The sequence below is a fragment of the Sceloporus undulatus genome, chromosome 4 (genome assembly GCF_019175285.1).
Source record: "Sceloporus undulatus isolate JIND9_A2432 ecotype Alabama chromosome 4, SceUnd_v1.1, whole genome shotgun sequence".
In the NCBI taxonomy this organism is placed as follows: domain Eukaryota; kingdom Metazoa; phylum Chordata; class Lepidosauria; order Squamata; family Phrynosomatidae; genus Sceloporus; species Sceloporus undulatus.
Window position 1 is genome coordinate 249,382,971 of NC_056525.1, and position 21,606 is coordinate 249,404,576.

General features: G+C 45.5%; 1 protein-coding gene and 1 long non-coding RNA gene across 2 annotated transcripts in view; both read right to left on the reverse strand.

Annotated features, from left to right (window-relative positions):
• Positions 1–13,642: 13,642 nt before the first annotated feature.
• Positions 13,643–21,606, reverse strand: part of CYHR1 (cysteine and histidine rich 1) — a 28,827-nt gene continuing 20,863 nt past the window's right edge. The window contains exon 4 of the mRNA XM_042461537.1: positions 13,643–19,385. Within this exon, the coding sequence (XP_042317471.1) occupies positions 18,994–19,385 (392 nt within the window). The 3' untranslated portion in view covers positions 13,643–18,993. The remainder of the gene's footprint in view (positions 19,386–21,606) is intronic.
• Positions 20,265–21,574, reverse strand: LOC121927701. The gene is made up of 2 exons (XR_006103308.1): positions 21,254–21,574; positions 20,265–20,739 (listed from the first exon to the last, which is right to left on the reverse strand). It is a non-coding gene; the product is annotated as an uncharacterized LOC121927701 (long non-coding RNA).

Sequence of the window (21,606 nt, forward strand, 5' to 3'; positions counted from 1 at the left end):
TCGTTCCAGCATCCCCTCAGCCAGCAGATCTCTCTAAACCTACTGCGAACGCCCCACACTAGGGACTTGGGAAAGGAACAAAGTACTTTTTCGGGACTACGCTCCCCAGACACCGCGTGGTGGCGGGGGGGAATTCTGGGAGTGTCGTCCAAAAACGGAACTTTTCCTCCCACACAAAACTCCCCTTAAATCCTGCCCCGCTTTGTTCTCTATGCAGGCGGCTCCTCACGCGAGGAGGGAGGAGAGAGAGAGAGACGCAGCGAGAGAGCAGAGAGAGAGAGAGGAGAGCGACGGGCTCCCTTTCTCCGCATCCCTCACTTACGCCCGGATCTCTCTCCCCGCGCGCCGCCCTTTTGCCTCAGCAGTCGCCTCTTTCGGCTCCCTCAGCAGCCACCATTTCCCGCCCGACGAGCACCTCGCTCATTGGCCGCCCGCAAACCGGCCCTCCTTTTCCCATTGGTCCGCCGAGAGCAACCACTCTCCTTGGCGTGTGCCCCACCCAATCGCGCGAGGTCTCGCCGCAGTGGCTCCGCCCTCGTGTACCGTTGACGCGACTACGCCCGCGCCACTCCTCCTCTTAGGCCACGCCTCTCGTTCCTCCCCGACAGGGCGGGGCCTGCGCGTTTGGGGCGTGTTTGATTGCTTTAGGCTGTCCGCCCGATGTGCGAAATTGGGACCCAGGCGGCCACCAACAGAGAGGGCAAGGGATGGGGTGTGGGGGGGGGGCCTATCTAAGCGAAAGCAAACGCACGTAAAGGGAACAGTACCGGGAAGGAAAGAAGTGGAAAAAGTACAAAAGGGCAGCCGGAAAAAAATGAAGGCAAACCGGCTGTGGGTGGGGGGCGGGTGGGGACCCCCACACCACACACAGCCGTAGGGGAGGCGGGTCGAAGGGCTTGCTTGTGTATGTTAATTGTCATTTTTTGAATTTGAATTTAAGTAATAGTAATTTCATAATGGTATTTTAGTGTTTTTCTGCTGGTCGCGGGGTATAATATAGGAGCTATATATCCATACCTATATATAGTGTTTACAATCTATTTTACGGTTGGAGTTGTTCTTGTAGTTGTTCGAAGTTCTTGTATTTATTTTAATAGCTTCATTCATTAATGCGTGTACGTCTTTAATTAGTCGCCCTCGACCCCTGTTGTGGCTCGCTATAGCGCTTCGCACGCTCGCTACGCCGCGCGCTATGTAGCTGCTCCTTGCCGTCAACCACCGCTCAACCCCCACTTCTCACTGCACACCCCCCCTTTTAAAACACCCCCCAACCCCGGCTCCCCTCCCCACACCCACCCACGCGTGATACCCAGTCGGGTCAGACAGCACGAATAACATACCACTAGACCATCACCTCACACCCATGAATCAATATTTTACGCCTTTACCCCCTTTCTCCCACAGTTGGGCCACCACGACCACCCCGACCACCGCGACCCAAGAGAGTCTAGCGTATCGATAGCACACAATACCACATTAAGAACCAGCACGTGCTAATTCGAGTGGTACGGCTCACTTGCCTCGTTTTAATTGCATTTTTTCATTCAATTTTAATTTAATTACTAATGAAACATCTTAATTTTGTTTTAATTTATTGTTGTCATTATTTATTGTATTCCCCCCTACTGTGGTTTTTCAAATAAATATTACCTTTACTTATTTATTAAATTGCCACGCACAATTTGGGCCGCGAAATAGTGGGCATAAATAAAAAAGGCACGATGTTAACTACCATTATCTATCTATCTATAGATATAGATAAAATGATGTGTGTTTTAAGGCTGATGTTGTTGTTAATTGTTGTCCACCACCTGATACAGTGAGGGCGACCGAGCGAGAGGGGTAAATACTAATAACAACACATCAGTAAATGATCTACACTGCATATGTCTCCATCCATTGGAGCTGCTGCTCTGGAGCCACCAACCACCAACTTATCATCACAACAGCATCCCATAGCATTGAGCCCCGGCCCCCAGCCCACACCCCGCCCCGGCAGTCGGTGCCCCCGTTGCAAACCCCATGGCTTATCTTCCTGCCCCCAGTGCGGATGCAGCCTGGACAAGATTCTAAGGGGAGGCTGTCCTTAGGACCTACTCTGCAGCCATGGAGGCAGCAAGGCAAATTTCTTCTCTGCCTCTAAAGCTGGCCAAAGCTAACAAAATGAAACCCCAACAAGAGCACAGAGAATGTAAGGTCTGTCACTTAGGGCAGAATAAAGAAATGCCCAGACAGTATATAGATCATGGGGGACACCTGCTGCGAGCGAGACTTATGTGTGAAAGGGATCTGGGAGTCCAAGTAGACCACCAGTTGAACATGAGTTGAGTGCGTGCACAGCAAACAGGCCAATGCGATTTTAGGCTGCATCTAGTGTCCAGATCAAAGAGAAGTAAAGTGCCACTCTATTCTGCCTTGGTCAGGCCCCACCTGGAATACTTTAGGGAGCTGGGGATGTTTAGCCTGGAGAAAAGAAGTTAAGAGGTGATATGATAGCCCTGTTTAATCTTTGAGGGATGGGTTCATATTGAGGAGGGAGCAAGCTTGTTTTCTGCTGCTCCAGAGAACAGGACCCGGAAATGGATGCAAGCTGACGGGAAGAGATTCCCCCTCAACATTAGGAAGAACTTCCTGACAGTAAGGGCTGTCCGACAGTGGAACAGACTCCTTCCTCGGAGTTAGTGGAGTCTCCTTCCTTGGAGGTCATTAAGCAGAGGCTGGATTGCCATCTTTGGGGATGCTTTGATGGGATTCCTGCATGGCAAAGTGGGGATGGACTGGTCAGGGCCCTTGGCATTTCTTCCAACTCTACCAATTATGATTCTAAAACAGAGCAAAGTTCAACTTGCCTGAAGGAGGTTTGTTCCAAAACCATTACTTAAAAGGCCATCCCTGGATCCCTCCATTCCGGATTATTGTCCGCCAATCTGACATTTCAATTTTGGTAAGATTCTGGAATGTCTGGTGGGCTTCTCGCTCCAGGGGTTTCTGGATTGAAACAGGTTATCTAGACCCATTTCAATCTGGTTCACATCAGGTTGTGGGACAGAGATGGCTTTGGTCATGTAATAATATAAATTTGTTTTATTTTATATCGCTATTCCAAAGATCATAGCGGTGACAGCAAAGTAGGTGGATGACCTGTAGTAGGAGCTTAGGTTGGGGTTGTCCCTCTTGTTCTGCTGGACCTCTTGGTGGCTTTTGATATCAACCATGGTATCTTTCTTGGTTGCCTTGCTGATGGAACGCGGTGACATTGATTTACACTAGAGCCTTGTTTCTTCCAGGAGGGATGAAGCCAGAAGGTGGTCCTGGGGACTCCTATTCGACCCCTTGGGTCCTCAATGTCCGTTCTGTCTCCCATGCTATTTAAAACACTACATGCACACCACGGGAGGACACTGTCCAGAGTTTTCAGGTTCACTGGCATCAGTATGAGGATGACACCCGACTCTAATACTCCTTCCACCACAGCCTTTTCCACCACAAGTCCCTTTTATCATTAGTGGACTAGATGAGGGCAAACAAATTGAGCTAACAGACAAGACAGAGAGTGCTCCTGACCAAAGTAAGATTGGGAATAGGATTCAGCCTGTGCTTGTTGGCCTCCAGTGTTTTTGGACTTCGTTACCAGAAACCCCAGCCAGCCTGGGCCAGCAGTTAGGAATTCTGGGAGACGAAGTCCAAAAATCTGGAGGACCAAAGTCTGGGAAGCACTGGGTTACCCTCTCCCTGAAGACAAAGTTCCAACTTGTGTTTGCTTTTGGATTTCACGCTAAGCTTGGAAACCTGGGTTTCAGGAATGGCTGGAGAGCATTTGCACAGTTGTGTGCCAGTTGCGCCGTTTGTCAGACATCAGATCTGGCTATGGTGGTGACACTACCTTAGTCAATCCCAGCTTGTCTATGTGGGGCTGCCTTTGAAGATGTTCAGAAACTTCCTCTGGTCCAAAGAAGCTGCAAGCCAGATTGCTAACTGGATCTGGGTACAGGAAGCATTAAAGACTCCTTGGTGCAACAGCTACACGGCTGTCCGTCTGTTTCTGGGCACAATTCAAAGTGCTGGTTTGGACTTGTTAAAGCTCAACATCATCGTTGCCGTTATGGTTTTTATATCCTGCCTTTCTCCCAGACAGGGACTCAAGGTGGCTTAACAACCTAAAACAGTCCAAGTTTAAACACTATCAAACATTTGGTTATACCCTGCTCATGGAAATACCCCAGCACCCTTTTTATTGTTCTTAACCCTTGCAAGCTGAGCTCTTCTGCACTTTAGCTTTTTGACTTACCCTGACACAGGCTATTTGTTGAATTCCTCTTTGGTGGTTTCCCTGCCTCTCCATTTCTTATACAGGGGGTCCTTGTTACCCGCTGGAGTTTTGGTTCCAAGGACCTCCTGTGGATACAAAATCCATGGATGCTCAAGTCCCATAAAACATAATACAGAGTAGAAATGGTGTCTTATATACAGTAAAATGGCAAAATCAAGGTTTGCTATTAGGAACTTTAAATCTTTTGGAATCTTTCAATCCAGGATAAAGAATCCGGGATAGGAGGGCTGACTGCACATGTTCCGTTTAAAACTGCAGCTCCACTGGACGTTCCTTAGTCTCCATCCTGGTTTCTTGAGACAACTCCCGTTTTCTCTGATGAAGTGTGGGGGACAAAGGCAGAAGAGGTGCCTAAGCCAAGATGGGACTAGATAACCATATGAAGTGGGGAGGGTTATTGAATGTAGGCGTGACCACTGGCCAGGAACCCGGCCAGAACAAAAGTTGATGAACGGCTGAGAGGCCCTCAGAAGCGGGGATTCACTAGTGTTACAATATTTCGCGTGGCCAGGAAACCCCCATCGAGCGGCCTAGAGTTGTGTAGACTACGTAATTCGGCCTGCTTTCACACTCTTCCGCCAAGTCTATGAACTGTTATGCTAAGAAAAGCTCTTTCAATTAGTCTCAAAGGTGCTCCAAGATCCTTTGAACTCTTTCGTGTACAGGAGACCCCCAACTCCTCCTTTCTCCAAAAGGAGGGAGAATTTCTTCCAGAAGGACAACTATTTTTCAGCAACCCCAAGGTTCTAGCCTCCTTCCGTCGATATCAAATTGTCTCACAGGGAGTTTTATGCATGTAGCCGACCTGGGCATTTCCAATGCAAGAAACTAGGCCACTGTTATAAGAGATCAAGTGGCTCAGCATGGGAGCAGCTAAAGCACATGGCCCGGATAAATTAAGGACTGGCATTGCTTAGCTCTTCTTTGATGCGCGATGGTGGGTGATCTAGCCCTGGGGCTTGGCTTGCACTTGAAAGAAAATCCAAGATTACTCCCCCTGGAAGTCTAACTGCCTTGTCCGAGGCATTTGCACTCATTGTTGGCCATTTACAGTTACCTTCTCCTTCTTGCTCCAGGAAACTTCATTTTAAATCCCTGGGGTATGTTTTGCCCTCTATAAAACATGCCTCTGTATGGACGACCGCCGATTTTGGTATTGTGATGTCAGGCAGGCATCTGGCAGTATCTCACCTGACTCCTTGCGCACCACATCTTTCCGACTCTCGCAAACCTGGAACCTATGCTCTGGGACTCTGTTTTTAACCCCTGTATTGCCCTTCTGCAGTATTGTACCACTTTTATATTGTGAGTTCATGACTTCTTCCCCCGCAAACAAGAAGCCACCACTTCTTTTAACTAGCTTCAAAACGGAGTGAGACCTCCTGTTCAGGGCGCGTTCCCAGGATTGCATTAATTTGTCACTTGCTATTTGATGTTCTTTTTGTTGTATGTTTTATTGAATCATTCCTATATTGCTATGTATTTTATCTGTATTATCCTACTAGAGAGGCCCCTTCGCCTTCCACCACTCCTTTTGTGTCGTTGTCTTTTGATGTAAGCCTGAGGGCAGGGAACCGTTCCAGTTAAAAGATTGTATGTACAGCGTGTGTAAATTTACAGTGTTTATAAAATAAAGGTTAATACTAATGATGATGATGCGATGATGAATATATATGTGGCTGAGTGTCTTTGCATGTAGTGGCGATCCCTTTGATCTACAAATAAAATTACATTGGACCCTGCATTCTGGAGTTCTGTTTCTGGAATGGAACTGGTATACACAGGTTTGATCCCGGCTTTTAGCCCCTAAGAGCTTTACTTGTAAACTGTTAAAAATTCCCCTATTAAAATACTGGTTGTGGGTATTCTCTGGCACCCCCCCCAACACACTACCTGTGCAATATGCCCAAATCTGAACCTAACCTTTCCCAAACATTTCAACTCCCATTTTTGGCTAAGTCTGGAAAGAATCACGCTTTGGTCATCGCAGGACAGAGCACGCAGACACACAGCGTGGTTGGCAATATTTTTTTTACATACAATACATACAGACCTTCAAACAAACGCCAGACCACAAAGGAACAAAAGAATCATTCCCACAACATTAAAAACCATTCCTTGTCTTTTAAAGCGTTACGGTAAATGTTTTCGTGCTTGAAAAAAAACAATTCAATTCATTAAAACTAAAAATGGGAGACCGACGGGGTGGAAGGGAAGGGGGACGCAGGAGAAAGCTACAAAGAAGTGTCCCAGCGCCAACGCTGGACCAAGTCCCAGCCCCCTCACGCTCTTCTTGCCCCACATGTCTCACCCTTGCCAGCCGGTGGGGGGGCGGGTGGCGGCGGCAATGTGCGGTGTTGGCGGCGGGGCCAGCAGGGACTGCAATGCCAAGGTCCTGGAGATCTGTGAAAACCTCCTCCCACCCCCAATTTTCTCCTCTAATCATCACGGGGGTTTCCAGGCGGTTCGGAGGTCCTTCAGAGAAACCCTCTCTTCATGATCACAACAACAAAAAAAAGAGAAAGGAACTGAGGAAACTGACCGGAACACAAAGAATGCAAATCAGGCCAAGTACAAAGGGACATACAATCCTTGCAAACAAAACCATTCGTTTTTTTCTTTTTAAATTATTTTACACTTAAACATTCCGTCTAGTTTCACTAAATACCCACAGTGATACTGTAAGGAGGTTTGTGGTCTGCCAAGCCATCATGTTCATGGCATGGACGAAGCATGCTACAATCTTTAGGGTTCTAGCGGGGACCTAGACAGGTTAAGGCTCCAGCTACCCAGTAGAAATCGCGACAGAGTCTGTTAAGTTAAGGGCATGGGCCAGCTGGATGAGGGGGGAGGAGGAGGAGGAGGTGAGAAGGGAGAAGAGGATGAAGCAGGAACGCCAAGATGCTGGCAAGAGTGCTGAGTTTGGCTTGCACCAGTCCCAGAGGACAGAGGCCCATATTTATTCTCATTCACTCACTCAACCATCCTCTCTTCTCTCTCTCATTTCCATCCGGAAGGGCAGCCAGCGCAACAACACATCACTCTTAACCACTCTTGACAAAACTCCACTGCCACACCTGCTCAGCTTCCCCATCCTTCAAAACACTTTGTCCTCATATGTTAACAGATTTCTCAGTCAAAGCTGTTTCTTCTTATTTCGGGGGAAAGTCTGTGGACAACCACCACCTTGGGCTCAGATTTCAGAAAGCCTGATTCTGCTAACATGATCAGAGACACCCGAGGAAAACCTGAGACGGAGACAAGGGCCATCCGTACACAGTTTAGGACACTGCTGGCCACCTCAGAAACTCTGGACAGTTGCAGCCTGGCAATGGATGCCAGTCCATGCCATTGTATGTCCAAGTTGCTCCTTCTGTTTACATAGGAGAAAGGGAGATTGGCCGCCTGCTGAATAGCTGGCCGATGGGGAGACTGCTAAGCTGGCTCTACCAAGATAAAGGGACCATCTGCACCAGGAATTCGGGGGGGGGGGGGGACGGGACTGGTGTGACAACTTCTTCCTTACCTTCCCAGCCAGGACACGTGAGCAGTGAGGCGTGCTGGGCAGAGCTGCAGTGTTAAAAACAATGGCTACATGGTTCCCACCCCATGCACTAGAATCTGTCTTTTGCAGAGGAGGGAAAGGATTTGGCTAAGAGTCTTGTTTTTCAAAGGCAAAACACGCTATCCTTGCAGGTCAACATTTAGAGAAGAAGCCTGCTGAAAAACCCCTTTCTCCCCTTGCCCCAGCCAAAAAAAAAAGACAAACCCGGAAAGTGCTATAGCAAGAGTTGATGTATTTCATAGACCAAGTCGTCTCCACACAACAGTCCTCTTTGTCTTCCAGCCATCCGTAGCCAGCAATGTCTTGCTGGACAACCCAGAAAGAAAGTCTGGCCTAAACGCGCTATGTCTTAAGCAAGTGTTCATCGGATAGGGGAGCAGCAAGGGCAACTTTATGATGGTCAGGTCCATGTACGGCCCCCCTCCCCAATACCCCCGACATCACTCTGTGGTTGCTTTTACGAGCACCTGCCATCTTTATATATACACACACAGTAATTTAATTCTTTTTTAAGGCTTGCTTTTGTATTTTTAATTGTATTTTTAATTTTAAGTTAATTTAATAGTTAATTTAATAATTATTTTATTTTATTTATATATATATTTTATATATATATATATATATATATAGTTGTTTAAATCTATTTTAAGGTTTGATTTTGTATTTTTAATTGTTCTTTTTATTTATTTTAATAATTTAATTAATTTAATTAATTATTTAATTTTATTTTTGTATTTTGTATTTTATTGTATTTTTTTTAAAGTAATTTTTAATTTTTTAAAACTGTCCCAATTCTGGGATAACAGCAGAATATAAATAAAATAGAATATATAATATAATACATATTTTATGTTTATCCCACCTTTCTCCCAAGTTGGGCCCAAGATAGATATAGATATAGATATAGATACATACACATTTAAATACAGCAGTTTAATTCTGTTTAAGGCTCACTTGCATCTTTTAATTGCATTTTTTCATTTCATTTTAATTTAATTTAATAATTAATTTAATTTTGTTTTATTTATTTTTGTATTATTTATTGTATTATATTGTGGTTTTTTAATTAAATATTATTTATTTATTTATTAAATTGAGTCCCAATTTGGGGAAAATAGCGGGATATAAATAAAATAGAATGTATAATACAATATATATATATATATATATATATATATATATATATATATATATATGTGATAAAATGATGTGTGTTTTAAGTGATGTTGTTTGTTAATTGTTGTCCCCACCTCGATACATGGGGAGAGTAGGGTAAATAATAATAACAACAATAGTAATAATGATATAACTGCTATGTCTCCATCCTTTGGAGCTCTGCTCTGGTGCCACAACAAATTACCATTCCCAGAATCCCATAGCATTGAGCCCCGGCAGTTAAAGTGGTGTCAACCTGGATTATTTCTGCAGTGCGGATGCAGCCTGAGACAAGATTCTAAGGGAGACTGTCTTAGGACCTACTCTGCAGCCATAGAGGCAGCAAGGCAAATTTCTTCTCTGCCTCTAAAGCTGGGCCAAAGCTAACAAAATGAAACCCAACACAGAGAAATGTAAGGTCCTGCACTTAGGGCAGAATAAAGAAATGCACAGATATAGGATCATGGGGGACACCTGGCTGAACGAGAGACTTATATGTGTGAAAGGGATCTGGGAGTCCAAGTAGACCACAGGTTGAACATGAGTCGAGTGCGATGCGGCAGCAAACAAGGCCAATGCGATTTTAGGCTGCATCTAGTGTCCAGATCAAGAGAAGTAAAGTGCCACTCTATTCTGCCTTGGTCAGGCCCCACCTGGAATACTTAGGGAGCTGGGGATGTTTAGCCTGGAGAAAAGAAGATTAAGAGGTGATATGATAGCCCTGTTTAAATATTTGAAGGGATGTCATATTGAGGAGGAAAGAGCAAGCTTGTTTTCTGCTGCTCCAGAGAACAGGACCCGGAACAATGGATGCAAGCTGAAAGGAAAGAGATTCCACCTCAACATTAGGAAGAACTTCCTGAGAGTAAGGGCTGTCCGACAGTGGAACAGACTCCTTCCTCGGAGTGTAGTGGAGTCTCCTTCCTTGGAGGTCATTAAGCAGAGGCTGGATTGCCATCTTTTGGGGATGCTTTGATTGGGATTTCCTGCATGGCAAAATGGGGATGGACTGGATCGGGGCCCTTGGCATCTCTTCCAACTCTACAATTTTATGATTCTAAAACAGAGCAAAGTTCCAAATTGCCTGAAGGAGGTTGTTCCAAAACCATTACTGTACTAAAAAGGCCATCCCTGGATCCCTCCATTCTGGATTATTGTCCGCCAGTCTCTGACATTTCAATTTTTGGTAAGATTCTGGAATGTCTGGTGGCTTCTCCGCTCCAGGGGTTTCTGGATGAAACAGGTTGTCTAGACCCATTTCAATCTGGTTTCACATCAGGTTGTGGGACAGAGATGGCTTTGGTCATGTAATAATAATAAATTTGTTTTATTTATATACCACTATTCCAAAGATCATAGCGGTGAACAGCAAGTAGGTGGATGACCTGCAGTAGGAGCTTAAGGCTGGGGTTGTCCCTCTTGTTCTGCTGGACCTCTTGGTGGCTTTTGATATCAACCATGGTCTCTTTCTTGGTTGCCTTGCCGATGGAACGCGGTGACATTGATTTACACTAGCCTTGTTTCTTCCAGGAGGGATGAAGCCAGAAGGTGGTCCTGGGGGACTCCTGTTCGACCCCTTGGGTCCCTCAAGGTTCAGTTCTGTCTCCCATGCTATTTAACACATACATCCAACCACTGGGAGACACTGTCCAGAGTTTTCGGGTTCACTGGCATCAGTATGAGGATGACACCCGACTCTAATACTCCTTTCCACCGCAAGCCTTTTCCACCACAAGTCCTTTTATCATTAGTGGACTAGATGAGGGCAAACAAATTGAAGCTTAACCCAGACAAGACAGAGTGCTTCTGACCAAAGTCAGATCTGGGAATAGGGATTCAGCCTGTGCTGGTCCTCCATGTGTTTTGGACTTCAGTTCCCAGAAACCCCAGCCAGCCTGGGCAGCAGTTAGGAATTCTGGGAGCCGAAGTCCAAAACATCTGGAGGACCAAAGTCTGGGAAGCACTGGGTTACCCTCTCCCTGAAGACAAAGGTTCACAACTTGTGTGTGCTTTTGGATTCAGCGCTAAGCTTGGAAACCTGGGTTTCAGGAATGGCTAGGAGAGCATTTGCACAGTTGTGTGCCAGTTGCGCCCGTTTTGTCAGACATCAGATCTGGCTATGGTGACACATACCTTAGTCATATCCCAGTTGTCGTTATGTGGGGCTGCCTTTGAAGAGTGTTCAGAAACTTCATCTGGTCCAAAGAGCTGCAGCCAGATTGCTAACTGGATCTGGGTACAGGAAGCATACAGCTCCCTTGATGCAACAGCTACACTGGCTGTCAGTCTGTTTCTGGGCACAATTCAAAGTGCTGGTTATGACTTGTAAAGCTCAACATCATCGTTGCCGTTATGGTTATTTATATCCTTTCTTCCTCCCAGGACAGGGACTCAAGGTGGCTTACAAACCTAAAACAGTCCAAGTTAAAACACTATCAAACATTTGGTTATACCCTGCTCATGGACATACCCCCAAGCACCCTTTTTATTGTTCTTAACCTCTTGCAAGCCTGAGCTCCTTCTGCACTTTAGCTTTTCTGACTTTACCCTGACACAGGCTATTTGTTTGAATTCCTCTTTGCTGGTTTCCCTTCCTCTCCATTTCTTATACAGTGGGTCCTTGTTACCCGCTGGAGTTTGGTTCCAGGACCTCCTGTGGATACAAAATCCATGGATGCTCAAGTCCCATTAAACATAATAGCAGAGTAAAATGGTGTCCCTTATATACAGTAAAATGGCAAAATCAAGGTTTGCTATTAGGAATTTATAATCTTTTGGAATATCTTCAATCCATGGATAAAGAATCCGAGGATAAGGAGGGCTGACTGCACATGTTCCGTTTAAAACTCAGCTCCACTGGAAGTTCCTTAGTCATCCATCCTGGTTTCTTGAGACACCTCCCGTTTTCCTCTGAAAGTGTGGGGGACAAAGGCAGAAAGAGGTTGCCTAAAGCCAAGATGACTAGATAACCATATGAATGGTGGAGGGTTATTGAATGTAGCGTGACACTGTCCAGGAACCAGGTCAGAAAGTTCGATGAACTGGCTGAGAGAGCCCTCATGAAGCTGGGTATTAAGTAGTGTTAAAATATATTTACTGTGCCAGGAAACCACCATCGAGAGGCTAGAGTTTGTGTAAATACTGTAATTCTGCTCTTTCCAATCTTCCTCCAAGTCTATGAAATGTTATGCTAAGAATAATCTTCTTTCAATTAGTCTCAAAGGTGCTCCAAGATCCCTTTGAAATCTTTAGTGTACAGGAGACCCCCAAATCCTCTTTTTCTCAAAAGGAGGGAGATTTCTTCCAGAAGACAACTATTTTTCAGCCAACCTCAAGGTCTAGCCTCCTTCCTGTCGATATCAAAAGGGATGTTTTAGGCATGTAGCCGACTGGGCATTCCCAATGCAAGAAACTAGCCATGTTATAAGGAGATCCAAGTGGCTCAGCATGGGAGAAAGCTAAAGCACATGGCCAGGATAAATTAAGACTGGAATCTGCGTAAGCTCTTCTTTGATCAGAGCGATGGTGGGTGATAGACCTGGGGCTTGCACTTGAACAGAAATCCAAGAATACTTCCCCCTGGAAGTATAACTGCCTTGTCCAGAGGCATTTGCACTCATTGTCTGGCCATTTACAAGTTCCCTTCTCATTCTTGCCTCCAGGAAACTTCCTTTTAATCCCTGGGGTATGTTTTGCCCTATAAATATGCCTCTGTAGGGACGACCGATTTGGTCTTGTTGAGGTCAGGCAGGCATTCTGGCAGTATCTCACCTGACTCCTTGAGCAACATCATTTCAGACTCTCGCAACTGGAACCTATGCTTCTGGAATCTGTACTGTATTGCCCTCTGCAGTATCTGCTACCACCTTTTATATTGTGAGCTCATGACTTCTTCCCCCGCAAACAAGAGCCACCACTTCTTTAACCAGCTTCAAAACGGAGTTGAAGACCATCCTGTTCAGGGCAGCGTTCCCAGGCATTGCATAATTGTCACTTGCTATTTGATGTTTTTGTTGTCTGTTCATTTCCTATATTGCTATGTATCTTATATGTATTATCCTACTAGAGAGGCCCCTTCCCCTCCACCACTCCCTTTGTGTCGTGTCTTTTGATTGTAAGCCTGAGGGCAGGGAACCATCCAGTTAAAAAGATTGTATGTACAGCACTGTGTAAATTTACAGCGCTTTATAAATAAAGGTTAATAATAATAATAATAATGATGATGATGATGATGATGATGATGAATATATATGTGGCTGAGTGTCTTTGCATGAGTGGCGATTCCCTTTGATCTACAAATAAAATTACATTTGGACCCTGCATTCTGGAGTTCTGTTTCTTGGAACTGGTATACACAGGTTTGATCCCTGCTTTTAGCCCTCTAAGCAGCTTTACTTGAACTGTTAAAATTCCCCTATTAAATACTGGTTGGGGGTATTCTCTGGCACCCCCTCCCCCAACACACATACCTGTGCAATATGCCCAAATCTGAACATACACCTTTCCCAAATTCAACTCCCCACTTTTTGGCTAAGTCCTGGGAAGAATCCACGCTTTGGTCATTCGCAGACAGACGCACGCAGACACACAGCGTGGTTTGGCAATATTTTTTTTAAACTACATTACATACAGAAACTTCAAACAAACGCAGACCACAAAGGAACAAAAGAAATCATTCCCCACAACATTAAAACCATTCCTTGTCTTTTAAAAGCCGTTTACGTAAATGTTTTAGTGCTTGCAAAAAAAAAAAAATTAAATTAAATTAAACTAAAAATGGGGAAGACAGACGGGTGGAAGGGAAGCAGGAGAAAGCTACAAAGAAGTGGCCCAGCTGCCACGCTGGACCAAGTCCCAGCCCCCTCGCCGCTCTTCTTGCCCCACATGTCTCGCCCTTGCCAGCCGGTGGGGGGGCAATGCCAAAGGTCCTGGAGACTGAAACCTCCTCCCACCCCCCATTTTCTCCTCTACATCATCAGGGGTTTCCAGCTGAGTTCTGAAGGTCCTTCAGAGAACCCCTCTCTTCATGATCACAACAACAAAAAAGAGAAAGGAAATGAGAAACTGACAGGAACACAAAGAATGCAAAATCAGGCCAAGTACAAAGGACATACAATCTTGCAAACAAACCATTAGTTTTTCTTTCTTTTTAAATTATTTTTAAACTCTACATTCGCTAGTTTAAATAAATTACCCACAGTGAATACTGTAAGGAGGTTTGTGGTCTGCCAGCCGTCAGGTTCCTGGCATGGAGAAGCATGCTACAATCTTTAGGCGTCTAGTGCGGGACTAGACAGGTAAGGCTCAGCTACCAAGTAGAAATCGGACAGAGTCCTGTTAAGTAAGGGCAGGGCAGCCTAGGAGGAGGGAGGAGGAGGAGGAGGAGGTGAGAAGGGAGAATGAGGATGAAGCAGGAAAGCAATGATGCTGGCAGTGCTGAGTTTGGCTGGCACCAGTCCCCAGACAGAGGCCCATATTATTCTCATTCACTCACTCACCCATCCTCTCTCTCTCTCTCTCATTTCCATCCGGAGGCAGCCAGCAACAACACATCACTCTTGCCACTCTTGCAAAACTCCACTCGCCACACCTGCTCAGCTCCCCCATCCCTTCAAAACACTTTGTCCTTCATATGAACAGATTTCTCAGTCAAAGCTGTTCTCTTCATTTCTGGGAAAGTCCTGTGGACAACCACACCTTGGGCTCAGATTTCAGAAAGAATTATTCTGCTAACATGATCAGATGACACCCGAGGAAAACCTGAGACGGAGACAAGGGCAATCCAGTACACAGTTAGGACACTGCTGCCACCTCAGAAACTCTGGACAGTTGAGAGCCTGGCAATGGATGCCAGTCCATGCCATGGTATGTACAAGTTGCTCCTTCTGTTTACATAGGAGAAAGGGAAGATAGGCAGCCTGTGAACAGCTGCCAATGGGAGACTGCTAAGCTGGCTCTACCAAGGAATGCGGGGGGGGGGGGCTGTGTGACAACTCTCATCAGTCCCAGCCAAGACAGTGAGCAGTGAGGACTGCTGGGAGCTGCAGTAAAACAATGGCTACATGGTTCCCACCCATGCACTAGAATGTCTTTTGCAGAGGAGGGAAAGGATGTGGTAAGAGTCTTGTTTTTCAAAGGCAAAATCAAGATATCCTGCAGTCACATTTAGAGAAGGAAGCCTGCTGCAAAACCCCTTCTCCCCTTGCCCAGCAAAAAAAAGAAAAACCCGGAAAGATGCTGATAGAAAGAGTGATGTATTCATAGCCCAAGTCCTCCACACAACAGTCCTCTCTTGTCTCCAGCCATCAGTAGCCAGCAATGTCTTGCTGGACAACCAGAAAGAAAGTTCTGGCCTAAACTGCGCCTATGTTCTTAAGAAAGTGTTCATAGGAAGGGAGCAGCAGCACTTTTATGATGGTCAGGTCAATGTAGACCCCCCCCCAATACCCCAATATCAATCTGTGGTTGCTTTTAGAGAACCTGCCATCTTCCTACCAACACGAAGGATATGTTGAAGCCAGAGAGCATCTGGAAGGCCTGAGGCTGCGGAAAGGCTGTCCTAAAGAAAAGGGACTTTAGGGTGAAAAGCATCTGGCACTCAGATGACCCAGCAAGTAAAAGGTTCACAAGACTCCCTGGGATGATGGCCTGGCTGTTCAGATGTAGAGAAATACTGACGCTGGCCAATAAAATCCTAGGCCAGAAAGGTAGGAAAACTCCATTAAGCTTGCCACCTTCTAGAGCCCAAATGCATGAGTTACCATCTGCCTCATTATGAACTGTGTATGTTACTAGCACTTGCCAGGTACAGCCTAACAAACTTTGTTGGCACTGCCTCACCTTCTTGGCAACTTCAGACCTGGAATACTTATTCCCTAAAGGTGCCTTCCCTTCTAGGCTGTGGAATGGTGAACCCAGGCACAGCTCCCACATTGTAGACATCACAAGGCACTGCTTGCTCCCATAGGATGAACTTGCCTTTTCCATTTGAACAGCAAGATGAATCTTTTCCAATTGCTTTACCAAGAGTGGCTGCGGAAGCTTTCCCGCTCAAATCACTTTTACTCAGAAGTATATCTGGAGCAAGCCTATCAATCTCTGGAACTACAGATTTTCAAACTCTGCACCAAACATTGGGAGGTAATTTATCTGTCCTTCTTTCTGAAGCCCCTCCAGTAAATGAGTGGGATAGGGAAAGATCACCTACTCCAATCTAAGGAGGAAGAGTGCTGCTAATACTGGCGACAATTTAAGGGAGGCAACTTTAACCACTGACTGATCAAATCTTTGGGCATCAGAAAGAGGATACTTTCTTGTGCTACAGCTCTGTGACCTACATTAGGTCGGTGCAGGTTGTTTGCTTTCAGCCCTCAAGGATCATGTATTGGTTCCAAAGACATCTGGAAATGCATTCAGCACTGACTTGCATTCCCAAATGCAAGAAAGGTGGCATCAGGTGCCCATTCATTTGGCCCAGGGTAAATCTTGCTCTAAACTGTATTCTGCCTTTAGTGGGTGAGTTTAAGGGCCAAACCTGCAAGATGCCAGCTCTTAGAACTGTCCATTATCAAAAAGGAAAACAGCAGGTAGCCTATTTTTTTTTTATTTTTTTTTGGAGATGCTATCTTGTGATTCAGAGTAAGATTAAAAGTGTCAGAGCAAGAATTACAGACAACTATCTTGTGCTTTTGACAACCCTGTGCCAGTAACACACCCTAATTAGCCAATTGCTGCCAATATGAACAGAAACAGCAACATACGTGGCTGGCAGGTTCTCCCTCTGAAGGGCACAACTGTTCGTTCACCTTATTGTCCCAGCCAGGATAATCCATATATCCCATTCACATGCAGACCAGAAGTTCTATCCTCAAGTTCTGAGACCAAGTACTGCCATCTGAAATAGCTAAAGGAGAGTCATTCAAACCCAAGCTTTCTGCAAAACCAGGAACAGTCTAGATGCAGACATCACTCTCTCCCCTAACTGAATCCCTTGCCAGTCCTCTGTCACAGTAAATCTGGGCATATTTTGCTTTCCCCTACTCAGTATATACCACAACATTTTCTCATGCCACAAGGCTTGCAAATCTTGTGACTTGCCACAGCTTTTAGTCGATTGTGCAACAGATAAACCCACCAAGAGTTGGTTGCCCTGCCTGAGACGCTGAATCCAAGAGGGGTGTCAGACACCTGGCATATTTAAAGACGGACATAGTTTGGTGAAACCAGAACTCCCGAGGGCCATCACAGACTCACTTCTCACCTTTCTAAATATATTTTAAAAGCTTGTTGTCTGCCTTTACGATGATTAGGAGGTTGAAAGGAGGAGGAGGTGGGTGGGACATGAAAACTAGGGGATGGAACTATTTTGTCACCCCTTAGCAGCACAGATCCCAGGAAAGAAAGCACCTGCAATGGATTATCACGTTTTACAAAAAGATACCTGATCCAATTAGTCCATATAAAGTGTAAATCGCCACCTAACGCAGCCTCATTTAAACAAAAACAAAATAACAAACTGGGGTGGGGAAGCTGAAGGAGAGGGGAAAAATAATCTTGAATGCACAGTATTAACATATGAGTTCCTCATGATACACAGTATGTCTTCATTTCCCACCAATTCCCCCCACCACCTCTTTAAAATACGTATAAGAGCATCAAGCAAAATATCCCTGTAGATCTTGTTGAAATTTGGTGAACGGCCCCCAACTATCCTCATCCATAAACTTGTTCTATTTATTTTTACATACATAAAATCACATGGTAAAATTGCATAATTACTTAGAAGAGCCTGTTAACTCATTTGCACAAGGAAACAAAATAAAAAAAGGTATTGGGAAAGTTCCCAAAAACAGACAGAATAAGTCACCCTGCATTCCGAGAGTCCTGCACTGGTTTGGGTCAGTCCTACAGATGTTCTTATTTAGTCTGTCAGATCAAGCCTGCTTGGGGATGGGGGAGCTGTGGGTCAATGTGGGGTAAGAGAGAACAGGACAAACAGGGCAGCACTGGGGATGACAAGAGACCCATCTCTGGTTTACTTCTCTTTGTGAAATGCAATTCAGAGCGCACTGAGGGTGCCACCTCCCGTGTGCAAGGGCCAGCAACTTTTAAACAATCGAGTTTATCAACACAAACCTTCTTTTAAGCCTAGCCCTGCTTCAAATGCTCTATACCAGTCACCAGTTTCACCCAACTGTGAAAAGTTGGGAAGGGGAATGATTTGGACTATTGATAAACCAATTGAAGAACACTGTAGTGCTCTGCTGCCCGTTTGTGCTATAAAGCACTTCCCCCAGCAAGACTTGCTCCTCTGTGGAATGTGGCACTTCAGCCTAGCTAGAAGCAGCCTGGCAATAACAACAACAACAATATATTCCCCTTGACTGGGGTCCCTGAAGGTGTCTTGTCTTCTTGAGAACCTCTCCCACCCTGACACTCCACATTTATTTTATTCCAGTAAAATAAGGACAGAACTCATCACTTTCAGACTCTGCATGATGCTTGTTAGTATCGACAGAACTGCCACCCGCCAGGTCAGAGGGCACCAAGGACCCTGACCCGCAACCACTTGGACACTATCTTGTGGAGATCACATACAACCATGACACAGATGCAGCCTTTTCATAATGTATTGACTGGTGGTGGTTGGCAGCTTTTCCTCCTGACTCTTAGGCCTGGTCGGCAGCCTACATCATTCCAGCTCCCCAGTCACCTAATTTGTGGCAGAGATGGAGAGAGATGAGGAAGGCAGCGACCACACTCAAAAAGCTTGTTGTATACCACACATGCAGAATGTTCTTTTAAAATAACCAAATAACTGTGGAATCATAAAGGGGCCGAGGCAGCCATACGAGGTAACTCTGGTTCAGTGGTGCATTCTTTCTCTTTCTCTCTCTCTCTCTCGCTCTGTCAAACCTGGAAAAGCCCAAGCTTTGCTTACACTTTACTTCTGTATCTGGAATATAAAGAGACGCAGGTTGATGTTCTTGGCTGCCAGCAATTTGTTACATTCCACAGAGTCTATGATGGGGAGGGGCACATAGTCCGTTTCGTTGTTCTCGTTGGTAAAGACAAAGTGATAGATCACAGGGTTGATTTTCACGTCGTCGTAAGGTCCCTTGAGCAGCAGGAACGAACACTCCATGGGGGAGTTGATCTTGCTCTTGAGAATGAGCTGGAAGGAGAGGGTCCGTTTACACGACAGGTTGGGGTTCCGCTCCGAGTCGTTAACCCGGGCCTTCAAGACCCAGGTCTGGTTCAGCACTGTGAACCTCGGAGTTTCGTAGTAGAGGCGGGTGATGAAGTCATCTGTTCGGTATGGACGGAACTGGACCTCTGCAAGAGAGCATGAAGAAAGGGATGGGGAGGAGTGGAAGAAAGGGGAGGAGAGACACACACAGCAATTAGACCAGAGAAGTCAGCAGCAGAAAGAAACAAAGCTCACATTACCTGTAGCTACTGTGTGGGGCCTTCTCTGCCAGCAGGTAAGGAGACATGGGTGAGAGTAGCCATTCAGAGCTAGTTAGGGGCAGAAGCAACTTGGCTTCTTGGAGGGAAGGGGAGAAAAGGAGATAAAAATATAAATGCATTTTATCACTTAAAAACCACTTCACAGTTTCATCATTGCTGAAAATTTACAGAAAGAGAGACAGAGACAGAGAGAAAGCACCAGCAATGAGGCTCAAATATGGTTAATGAATCCCCTGCAACTGTAAACATCTCCTCCATGGTCTTAGTTCCTCTGCCATGGAAAAACGCTGCAGCAGAGCTACAAGTGACCAATCCATGAATCAACCTTCAGCGCAGGGTTATGCTTAGAACTCCATGTTTGTTCATCCAAAGGGCACAGAAGATCTTCAAGTCTTCAGTCTTCTCACCTCATGCGCCTTTCTTTGCATCAGAACCGCTGGGCACGACAGAACCGTTTGTTGCATTAAGAAAATTTCCTTAGTAAACCACCTAGAGTGGCCTTGCAGTGCACAAAGACATCACAGCTCTGACATTCATGCTTTAGATACAAGGCCAGGCCTTCAAGAACATCAAGTTGGAGGCCTCTTCGAATACATGTTTAAGATTTCTTGGGACACTGAGAGGCAGTAAAGTAGACACTTCATGCTCATTCAGCACTGCAGGAACAAGACATTTGGCTTTATATTCATTACAGGTGCCCACACCAACATTATGGGTGCATAAAAACCAGGTCAGACAATGCAATTCTTGTAACACAGCACCTTTATTTTATTAGAATTAACAATACAAAAATGTTTAGATGAGCAAGGCACAGTTCTGTATCACCACAATGCAAACCAAGAAAAAAGGGATGGGGTGGAGTGGGATGGAAGAGTTTTCTGGTTTTCACAGTGCAGAAAATGGCAGAGTTAAGAGACATCAAGACAAAGCAAAACACACTGACTCAGTTCAAGATTCTATCCAACTCTAGACCCAAATGGTTTAGCATAGTCCAGTGTCAGTCTGTTCAGAACCCTTCTTTGGTAGAGTCCACAGTGCAACGAAGTATTTTTGTTTTGTTCAAACTTATCAAGATTGGTTGGCTCAGTGTTTTAAAAGTCTTTGGTGTACAAAACCCTTGGAATCTCACAGGACAAATTCAGGGGCAGGGAACCTCTGTGAGCATTTTTGCATTCTTCGTTGTTTCCAGAGGACCGTTAGGAGGGCACAGCAGCAACACCTGGACAAAGGAGGCGACGGAGTTATTCAAGCCACACAATCAGACCGATTCAGCCCTTTTGTTCTCTCCTCGTCAAGCAACCACTGCCTCTCCGACTAGCGGCCATCTCCTTCCTAGGGCAGAGGGAGGCCTCCGCACAGTGTTCAAGAACACCAGATGGGTGAATGTGGCTGACACCACCCTCCCGCCCCCAGTTTGCAACCTATGGAGGTTGAAGCCCACTCCCCCCTGCCTGGCTCCTCATTTCCTTATTGCATTCAGCTTTGGCACCATCAGGGTGTCCAACCGGACTGCCTGCCAACCTGCTTCTGACTGCTTGACAGGGTGTCCACTGGGAGCAATGCATTTCTCCCAACAGCAGAGGCAACATCATCTTGTTTCACAACTGGAGTTCACCAGGACTCCATCTTGCTTTGCAATCACTAAAGCACTTTCTTTCAGTTCAGCTAATGCAAACACAAATCCTTTCTTCAGGCTGCAGCACCTGCTGGATTAAGGGAGAGAAGCCCCTTACCCCTTAGGAGTGGCGACAGAAGGTTAAATCCAAGCGGGTCCTCTGCGTAGGAAAGAAGGAACATTTACAGCCAAAGAAAGTGGGTTTCAACATTATTTTTCTTCCCTCCTTCCCTCCCTCCCTCAAGAAATCCCACAGTCATTGCATAGTGAATTTTCCAAACATTCTGCCAAACATGTTTTCAACAGTACTTCAGGATTCATACCAATGGAGTCAGAAACTTACCTGCAAAGGTAATTAACTCCATCGGGTTAAAAATCCATCTCCTCCTCCATGCCCTTAAATAATTATCATTATAGTCTTCACACACACACACACACACACACACACACACACACACACACACACACACA